At 32.0% G+C, this 11,648-nt stretch overlaps 1 protein-coding gene across 1 annotated transcript; it reads right to left on the reverse strand.

Moving 5' to 3' along the window:
* Positions 1-738: 738 nt before the first annotated feature.
* Positions 739-6,970, reverse strand: LOC132731965 (autophagy-related protein 2 homolog B-like; the record flags this gene model as incomplete). The annotated part of the gene is made up of 8 exons (XM_060718265.1): positions 6,948-6,970; positions 6,313-6,470; positions 5,580-5,734; positions 3,301-3,451; positions 2,825-3,063; positions 2,381-2,461; positions 1,648-1,754; positions 739-831 (listed from the first exon to the last, which is right to left on the reverse strand). Coding segments are annotated over exons 1-8 (1,007 nt in total), but the record flags the coding sequence as incomplete, so codon positions are not given.
* Positions 6,971-11,648: the final 4,678 nt, after the last annotated feature.

The following is an 11,648-nucleotide window of genomic DNA, read 5'->3' on the forward strand; positions in this document are numbered from 1 at the left end:
TCTATATAGGGAAAAAAAACAAAGGGCCATAATTAGGTCAAATATTATCCAATCGCAAAACCCCGACAATATGCGCCAGGGCACTTGATGACAAAGCTTCTGTGAAAGTTTGGTCAAAATCCGTTGAAAAATGTAGAAGGAGTTGCGCACAGAAGAAATAGTTTTTTCCTTCGGAAAACCTGGTTAATAAAATAACTCATATTGTCACCCTATTGCAATAACTGGTTAACTCCTATTAAATTTAGAAGGACTTAACCTGTTACTGCACTAAAGTGATGAATTATGTATGAATAATATGTTTGAGATTATATACACAATAGATGTAAATTCATTATCAATTTAAGAATAAATTTGTGAACATGAAATTTTTTTTTTTTTTTTTTTTTTTTTTTTAGTATGTCAGTGTAATTTATTTAACATGAAATTTAAAATTGTTACAATCCCCACAAGATTGATTTAATCAGGATGGATATAAAAGATATTGTAAAATGCAAATGTACATTCTTAATTTTCTGTCACCTTCAAAATTACATAAACAAAACTACCAGCTATTTGTACTTGTAAGTTAAGTTTATTATACAGTTTATTAATGTGTAGTTTACATCTCACAGCTTTTAACTCTAGTTTTTATGTATGTTCACATTTACAAAAACATTTATGTAGAATAAAACATTACATTTTTTAATTTATATACATATAATTTAAGCATAATTTATGTTTACATTAAGCAATAATTACCTTAACAATGAAATGGAAGACTCAGTAACAATGTTACTGGATATGGAAAATGAATCAGCTAATATCACAGATCGTATGGGAAGAAAACTAGGTCTGAAACAAATATGTATTGTTTGTTATAATATTTTAATACAAATTTCTGCAATAAGTGTAATTCAACAATGATACAAAATTTTAATTTACATACAAGACTACTGTATTTGATATTTCAGGAATGTTGTCACGTGCAATTATTGGTTGGTTGGGTTTGACATTGCACCAACATGTCATATATAAAAGTCATATGATGAGTTTTTTAAGCTTTACCAGTAAAGAAAGACCTCAAGTGCCCCTCCGTGCATTACTTCTTGCATGAATAGGCACTTTATAAGAATCATTGATGTTCAATAAGCTAGCTTCGAAAGAGTCCAAAGTCCCTGGCAGGATTTGAACCCTCAGCGGTGAAGAGCAAGTGGCTTGAAGTAAACATCTTTAAACACTCAGCCACGGATGCCCTTATTAAAATCATTGTGACATTAGATAAATCAAATCATGTAACATCACTGTATATATCAGATCATTGTAAATAACAATCCAGTAATAATTACTGTATACATGAATATCAAATCAAGTGTTATTGTATATGTCAGATCAAATAACATTTACTGTATATATCAAATCAAGTGATATTCAGGGATACATAAAATCAAGAGACAATCATTGTCATTGTATATATCTTCTCAAGTAAAACTAGGCATATCAAATCACATGCTAATCATTGTACATACATGTATATCAAATCAAATCCAGTTACATGTATTGGATATATCAGTCATCCACTGGAATTTAGCAAATCCAATTAGATGTTATTAATAATCACAGTTCATCAACAAATGTGTAGAAATGTAGACAGTTTCAATCAAATATTACCTATAGTCTATTGCACATGTCCACAAATGCACATGAAGTTCTGTAAGAACTTTAGGATCTACATATCCTAGTATAGGATAATCTTTTACATCCAGAAAATCCATCATCTGAAGATAAATATAAAACTTTCTTTTAGCACAAAATACCAAAATAAATTTGAACATTCAATCAGGTTATATGAACATTATTTTCAAAACAGATTCAAGGAAACATGAAATATCAAATTACATTGAATTGAACTCTTCTCTAACAGCTTACTTCCATTGTAACTGACTTACTTCTAACTTTAAAGTTATCTTTTCTTTGCTATATTTTCAGTAACACTGTTGCTGTTAAAGTTAGTCATATGGGAATTTCAAGCTTTACTGGCGGACAAGGTTCTAAGATCTCACTCCATGCAGTATTTCAGACCAAAGCAGACACCTGAGTAGAACTACCATCAATCTGAAAGCTAACTGGATAGCTTCCAGAGATGAAAGAATCTTAAGTCTCTATAGAGATCCAAACACACAGCAGTAATGGGATAATGAATAGAAATATGGAAACCTTTCCCACTTGACCATAAAGACAACTGCCAGTATTTAACTAACAGTCTCCCAATCAGATATAAAAATCTCACACCATTTAAGTATTTGCATAATCTTGAAGTAAGTGAGAACCACAAATGTATCATCACTATTATGGTGAATTGTGTATGCTATTATTGTGTTTAGAAGAGTTACATCATAAATACCTGAACAAAAACATTACAGTATGGTGGACACATCTTATGTCTCATTGTTGCTCCTTTCACACCCACGGACACCAGAAATTCCTGAAATAATCAAATAATAATTATTTGATGAAGTCAGGTCAACACTGTAAAGGTCATATTCTGACTTCCCAGTGAAACCATTAACATTATGTAGGCTAGCTTGATTGTTTCCTTACATGGAAGAAATCACAGACCTTGGTGTGATTTGAATTTACGACAGTGAGATGCAGATCAGTTATAGTAAGAGACCTTAGTCACTTGACCAAGGAGGCCTCTAGAAACCACCTATGACATGTTTAATATAACTTGTATAGACAGAATGTAAAAGAAATTTCTTCAAAATGCTTTTCTGTGAATAACAGCCTATTTTTAAAACTATAAATATATGCCATACTAATGATATAAAAAAATATAATTGTTTACCTTAACAATTTCATCAGCTGTTAAGTCTTTCTTTGATGTTAAAATGTCTAGTTTGATTTTAAGAGCCACTGATACCATATCTTGTGAATCAGTCCCGGTTCCTATATCTTCTCTAGTGTTGACTAGAACACCAGGCTCGGACCGGTAGATGACATGGTTGTGTTGAAGATGTGGAGGAACCGGTGCAGTTAACTCACCACACTCTATCAATGGCAGCATCTCTGTGTTTGATACACAAGCTGAAATAGTTAAACATGAGGTAATACATCATCTATTACTTTATTGTATGAAACTTCACTGAGTCATTTTACAGTTATTTTTGTTCTTTTTAAAAAATGGAAATAAATGGTTATGCTTAAAAATAATTCTGAAACTGGCATAACGCTTTTCAGCAACATCTAACCTAACTAAAATTTTCTTTCCACATGGCATTTATTCAATAAAAACTAATATACAACAGAAGTTTTAAATCGCACCACTATGATAGAGGTCAGCTCTGTTGACAAGGACGTTGACAAACTGAATGTTAGGATCACCATTGTGAGCAGAAACAGTAAACAGGAGAAGATCTGATATCTGTGCCAACACTTCACCGTGTGAATCCTGCTGTATACAACCATTTGTATCCTGTAATATTTATCATACATCAAGTGTGAATGTAATATATATTATATATCAAGAGTGAATGTAATATTTATCATATATCAAGAGTGAATGTAATATTTATCATATATCAAGTGTGAATGTAATATTTATCATACATCAAGTGTGAATGTAATATTTATTATATATCAAGAGTGAATGTAATATTTATTATATATCAAGAGTGAATGTAATATTTATCATATATCAAGTGTGAATGTAATATTTATCATATATCAAGCGTGAATGTAATATATATCATATATCAAGAGTGAATGTAATATTTATTATATATCAAGAGTGAATGTAATATTTATCATACATCAAGCGTGAATGTAATATTTATCATATATCAAGAGTGAATGTAATATTTATTATATATCAAGAGTGAATGTAATATTTATCATACATCAAGTGTGAATGTAATATATATCATATATCAAGAGTGAATGTAATATTTATTATATATCAAGAGTGAATGTAATATTTATCATATATCAAGTGTGAATGTAATATATATCATATATAAAGAGTGAATGTAATATATATCATATATCAAGAGTGAATGTAATATTTATTATATATCAAGAGTGAATGTAATATTTATCATACATCAAGCGTGAATGTAATATTTATCATATATCAAGAGTGAATGTAATATTTATTATATATCAAGAGTGAATGTAATATTTATCATACATCAAGTGTGAATGAATATATATCATATATCAAGAGTGAATGTAATATTTATTATATATCAAGAGTGAATGTAATATTTATCATACATCAAGTGTGAATGTAATATTTATCATATATCAAGAGTGAATGTAATATTTATTATATATCAAGAGTGAATGTAATATTTATCATACATCAAGTGTGAATGTAATATATATCATATATCAAGAGTGAATGTAATATTTATCATACATCAAGTGTGAATGTAATACATATCATACATCAAGAGTGAATGTAATATTTATTATATATCAAGAGTGAATGTAATATTTATCATATATCAAGTGTGAATGTAATATATATCATATATCAAGAGTGAATGTAATATATATCATATATCAAGAGTGAATGTAATATTTATCATATATCAAGAGTGAATGTAATATTTATCATATATCAAGTGTGAATGTAATATATATCATATATCAAGAGTGAATGTAATATTTATTATATATCAAGAGTGAATGTAATATTTATCACACATCAAGTGTGAATGTAATATATATCATATCAAGAGTGAATGTAATATTTATCATACATCAAGTGTGAATGTAATATATATCATACATCAAGTTAGAGTGAATGTAATATTTATCATACATCAAGTGTGAATGTAATATTTATCATATATCAAGTGTGAATGTCATATATATCATATATCAAGAGTGAATGTAATATTTATTATATATCAAGAGTGAGTGCAATATTTATTATATATCAAGAGTGAATGTAATATTTATTATATATCAAGTGTGAATGTAATATATATCATATATCAGATGTGACTATCAACTTGAAACATCAATGATAATATACAAACAATACACAGAGCACCATGAGGTTACAACTATTGTCATTATCTGGCATGTTTTATTGATAAAGTAACTGGTATTATATTATTATAGCTATAAGACGTTAAGTGAACGTATAAAGATATATCATATTTTAGTTTGTTCGGTTTTATGCCTATTTTTAACATGTTCTGGTCATATCTCAGCAGTTGGCATTTTTTTAAAAACTTGGTTGGGTTTTACCTTGCACCAACACAGTATATTTCTAACGGCAACTTTCCAGCTTTACTGGTGGAGGAAAACCTAAGGTGCCCTTCCATGCATTATTTCAGACACAAATGGGCACTCGAGTAGAGCTACCAATGTTCCACAAGCTAGCTGGATCATAATTCCACTGCTGTGTGAGATAAGTGGTTTTGAAGTCAACAACCTTAACAACTTGACCAGGGACGCCACAGTCGGTGTAGCTAACATGCTTTCCTGGATAATCTAACCAGTGATAACCAATTTCTCTGCAAGATACTGACTACTAATCCCGCATTATATTTTACACAAAGGAAACAACATATGTGATAAGATATGACCTTGCTATCAGTGAATGCTGTCAACCTTCCTTTACCAATGTTTAGATTAAGGCACAGTTTACTCTGTTGTTGTCTTGGGGGACGTTTCCGTCGTGAATATCGACTGTCATGTATACTGTAGTGATTTATACTCTCATCATCATCAGAGTCAGATTCTATAATATACATTTATACTTACTCTTCAGTAAAATAAAAATAAAACATGGTATGTAGTATCAAATGAATCAACTAGTATACAATAATGTTGAAAAAAGATTGTGCATCTTACACCACTTATATAGTCATACTGTTTTTAAAATAAGAATTGGTTGTATCTGCAGGTGTTTGAAAAATCTGAATCTAAGCAATATCAGATCATAGCATTTATATTGTATGTCATTCATTAGATTGTTATAATCTATTCAGACTAATACTATTGTGGTATAAATATTACACACATGTAACATTACAAATACACATAGATTATACGTTTAAATGTATTTAAGTTAGAGTGGGAAACAACTTCTTCCAACTGATATTAATCACTTTCGATTTCCCTTCCTGGAACCAACCAGACCCAATAAGGGCTTGAACTCATCATCCCTGTGTTGAGAGGCAGACACCTTAACCACTAGGCCACCGCTCTCCTTGAGTTGAGAAATGTTAAATCTGTAAAATGCTACAGGCAATGTTCTCAACCACAACTTGGACATGCAATCATAACACTAAAGAATAGAATATAAGAATGTATTACCTATTTGTATGCCAGATTTTGCCATTGAGAAGTGTTCACCTGTATGCAGTGGACTATAAACATTTACATCTACAGTGTTAGTCATCATATAGTGATCACGTTGTACTGTAACTGGGGCTGGAGCACTTGGTTCCCATAGCAACATGTCATTGTTTAACCTGTAAATACAAAATAAATCTAGTAATTTTACAAAGGCTAAATATAACATCCTGATGTGACACTTTTAAAACTAGTAATAGACAACTGGACAACACAAAATTTTAAAATAATCTGTACTGAGATCCAAATAGTTTCTGTACTAAAATCCAGTTATTTTACATTATTTTTTATATAATTGCCTAAATTGATAGTAACAAATCAATATCAGTTTGTCACATATAATTTTAGAAATCCCAATATTTTCTTATAGAAAAACTTTTGTCATGTGGCCTGGTATGGCAAGAGGGGTACGAGATTACTCATGATTTTGTATAAGGAGAAGTATTTCCTCTACACAAAATATAACCCAACATAATTATATCATGTCACTGTATAAGTCATCTGTTTCACATATAATCATTGAAAAAATGATTTCTGCAGTTTAATAAATATGTCATTTAGAATATGCAGCTTGTGTTTAACAATGGTATAATTACCTGGTACTGGTACCCCAACACATTTATATGCAATGAAGTGCTTGTATGAAAAATTTCTATGCATAAAAGCAATTTGGATATAATTTGGATATAAAAGACAAATTCTGATATTTAAAAAAGTTTTCATTGTATTGTCTTTTTATTTGTCCACTGGTGATATTATTGCAGGACCCTAATAAATGTCTCATATAGCAGTTTACTTCAGATGGTGGCCATTTTATATATCTGCTCATCAGAAATTAGGGGGTTACTTAAAACATGAAAAAATGTTGGGTACTGCTTTTTTGTACGCGAAACTTACTTTTTTATATGCCAGACACTTTTTTCTTTATTCGTACAAAATGGTCGAATAATATTCCTAAACATTGAGAGTAAACAAAATGTGTTTATATGCCACTATTACCTGTTAAGAGGATTTTTCAAAGAATTTTGATTTGGCAAGAAACAACAAGGGTTGGGCGAAGTCACTATTTCTACAACCCCATCTCTTGTGTTGTTGACAGGACTTCTGTTGAACTCTTAGCTCATCCTATTGTGGTAGCACACCATTAAAAAAAACGTAAATTACTAAATAATAACATTATTTCCAATAAATCATATATTTAAAAACTTTATATTCATTAATAAAACAATCAGCAAATTCGTTTCTGGATTTCCATGTATATGTGACACACTATTTTTAACATTTGTTGGCAAATTTATTTCTTTCTCTCTATGGTGTAAGAACACAATGTGCCTCAATGTATAGAACCACAATGGCTTGGTCTTCTATCAAACTGTAAACTCAAACAATAAAGATTCTAAAATCTGACAGTTATGTTGAATTTATATATTATATTATGTTGAATTTATATTATTTTATATATTTTCACATCCAAGGTGTTATAATAAACCATAATTGCATTGTATTTGACAAACAATAAGACTTTTATAATAGAGTAAAAAAGCAAAATGGTCAGATCAATTAAATTATTGGACCTGTTTCTGTTTTTTCATTGACGTCCTGTTGATCGGTGTCATGCATGTTACGACGTGATGAGAACGGGGAAGGTTACTCCCTGGCAAACTGGATGTCCATTCAGGAGTCTAGTGGTTTGTATCATCCATGTAGATCTCCTCCTCTATGCACTGATGTTGTAGTGTTACAGAACTTGACAGTGATTGTAGATTGTTAAACCCATCCTCTCCACCTTCCCCACTAACAATGGCAAAAATTTGACACTCATCTGTACCAGTTTTTTTGTAATAAACCTACGTTATCATTATATAGTATTATGTAAGGGGTGAATATTTGTTTACTTTATATCTCAAAAGTTCTTTTGCAAAAATAAAGAAATTAGTCATTTCCCTTTGTAAAATTTTTTATAAAAAGTTTAAACAGATAAAACTTAACAAAAATTGTCTTGTTATATAAAAATTTTTTTTACCCTAATCAAAACAAATTTAGAGGTTAACAGAATAGTTTTAAACCAAAAAGTACTATTTCTATATCCTTTTGCAATTAAGTGTTCTGCACCCGTTTTATATATAAAAATGTACCCCAGTAAACCCAAAAAAAATTTTTTGTAGGCGCTAAAAGAAAACTGAAAAACTCTTTTATCTATTCCTGGAAAAATCAGTATTTGCAAGGAGTTAAAGTTTCTTACCCCCCAGAACCCAAACGGTTGCCCCCGACAAATTTGGGGCAAAACCAGCTAGCAATCTTAGATTACTAGTATGACGTGTTAACCTCATAGCTGCCACTCTGACTTAGTTTTAGGCAAGTCATTTTGGATAAGAAACATTAGATTACTTATAAAAGCAATCTTAAATTTACATTTAAGTTTAAACTCATCAACACTTTGCTCAACTTTAATTTGTTTTAAAATAAGGGGCACATGTACCTGCATATAGAATGATATCTAACAGCATGGATAAACTCATACAGGTCATGTAAACATTAATAAATCCTTGTATATCATTACAACATAAAAGATGTAAGTCAGTTATTAGTTAAGTTCACATTTACCATGGATATCTGAGGCTGAGATTTGAACTTGCTCCAAGGGCTGACTGGTAACAAAAGCTGCTCTTACTACAGCAGTCTCTAGATCTACAACTAAAATATCATCTCTAAGGTTACGCTGATACCAAGACTTGTCTACATGAGGTTCTTGACGAAGATCTGGGATAGGAAACCTGAAATATAGAACAGGACAAGAATTTATGTGGTACTTTATCAACTAAAAATAAAGATGTCAGTCTTAGAAATATCTCTCTTTTTTCATTGCTTCTACAATTCATTTTTGCAATTTATATATCAAAACTTATTTAGATCAAAACAACTTATTTAAGTTGAGTCCCGTTGAAGTCAACCCTATTCCATGAAGTACATGTATTTTAATTGGTACAGTGCAAAACTCCATCCCTTAAAAAAGATCTATCAAATTTTGAAAAAGAAAACTTGCAAAAACAATCTTAACTAGTGGAGCAATGTTGTTGTAAATTAGAACTGCCACTCTCATGGCGTGAATACCCCTGCATACCACTTTGTCAGACTGTGGCCATTTAGAACTCAAGGACAACCACCCTGCCAAATCTGAGGTTACTAAGCCAGCGCATTGCTAAGATATGTATTCTCCATGCTTCAAATGTGAAAATTTTAAAATCAAGGTTTTTTAGTCAAGGCCCCTGTGACCTTAACCTTTGACCCAGTGACCTCAAAATCAATAGGGGTCATTTACTAATCATGACTAACCTCCATGCCAAATATGAAGACTGTGGGGCAAAGGAATCTCAAGTTATTGGGCAGACAAGCCTTTTTTAAGTCAAGGCACCTGTGACCTTGAACTTTGACCCAGTGACCTCAAAAACAATAGGGGTCATCTACTAATTATGACTAACCTCTATACCAAATATGAAGTCTGTGGGTCAAAGGAATCTCAAGTTATTGGGCGGACAAGCTTTTTTTAATCAAGGCCCCTGTGACCTTGAACTTTGACCCAGTGACCTCAAAAACAATAGGTGTCATCTACTTATCATGACTAACCTCCATGCCAAATATGAAGACTGTTGGTCAAAGGAATCTATAGTTATTTGGTGGACAAGCTTTTTAAAGTCAAGGCCCCTTTGACCTTGACCGTTGACCCCAAAATCAATAGGGGTCATCTACTAATCATGACTAACCTCCATGCCAAATATAAAGAATGGGGGTCAAAGGAATCTCAAGTTAATGGGTGGACAAGCTTTTTAAAGTCAAGGACCCTGTGACCTTGACCTTTGACCTCAAAATCAAATAGGGGTCATCTACTAATCATGACTAACCTCCATGCCAAATATGAAGACTGTGGGGCATAAGGGAATTCAAGTTATGGGCGGACAAGGTTTTTTAAGTTCACAGGACCCCTGTAACCTTGACCCTTTGACCCATGACTCCAAATCCAATAGGGAGTCATCTACTAATCATGACATAACCATCCCTGCCCAAATATGAAGACTGTGGGCTCAAAGGAATCTCAAGTTATTAGCGGCGGACCCAGCTTTTTAAAGTCAAGGCCCCTGTGACCTATGACCTGAATGACCCAAGGTTGACCTTCAAAAACACATAGGGGTCATCTTTTAATCCATGGACTAACCCCATCTGCATACAATATGAAGACAGTGGGTCAAGGAATCTACGAACGTTATTGGAGCGGGACAAGCTTTTTAAAGTAAGGCCCTTGTGACCTTGACCCTACATGACCCCAGTGACCTCAAAAACATTGGGTCCACTACTAATATGATAACCCCCCATGCTAACATGAAAATGGGGCCAAAGGAATCTCAAATTTTTGGGGGACAAGGAAAACCCACGGGCAACAGGGGCCCGGACATTCCCAAAAGCTGTTTCCAGTATACCCCCCTTTCAACTTTTTCTGTGCGGGGTATAAAAAGGGGAAATCCCGGGAAACAAATTTCCTTTGGGGCGCTTTTGGGGTTAAGCTTCATCGACCTCCTGCTACCTTAGCTGCCTATTCCTGACTAAACCCAAGGGGTTGCCTTACAGAGTAGGGGAGAGTAGGATTTTCATTAGTTAAAGGGTTCTGTACATTTCTTCTAATTTGCAGCTTAAGTGACCTGCTTGATTTTAAAAACGTATCTTTGGCTAATATCAGTGGAACATTCATGGAGGTAAATTATCACAACTTTTTGCATAAAAATTAACTCTTTAAGGGCATGATTGGTGATATGTCCTAGATCCGTACTCGAAAGGGAAAGATGCATTTTGTGCCCATATTGGCAGATGGACCCTCATTAAACGTAGACTACAGTAAAGTACAGATTTTAAAGTAGTTACCTTATGTTGATCTTGGCAAGAGAGCTGGTTATCTCTATAATAAACCTCTGATCCTCAGTAGCACTTCCTTCATCTAGAGTCTGGGTTAAACTATAATCAGTCTAAAATAAAATAAAAATATTACATTTACAAAATCAAATTAACCAAACTTACAATCTTAAGTAGACAATCAAAAGGATAATGTCTTTCTAAAAATCTTTGCAAAGACAATAAATTCAACACAATAAATATTATGGACACAAGTAATTTTTGTGAAATAAACTTTTAACAAACCTTTGCATGAACTTTTTATATTTGGTCTTTCCTTATAAGTGGGCTTTTTGAATTTAAAGAAACTTTATTGTAATTATTTATGGGTAATAAATTTTTTGTATGTTTTCATTCTT

This window comes from Ruditapes philippinarum, unplaced genomic scaffold (genome assembly GCF_026571515.1).
Source record: "Ruditapes philippinarum isolate M1 unplaced genomic scaffold, ASM2657151v2 ctg19456_1_1_1_1, whole genome shotgun sequence".
NCBI lineage: Eukaryota > Metazoa > Mollusca > Bivalvia > Venerida > Veneridae > Ruditapes > Ruditapes philippinarum.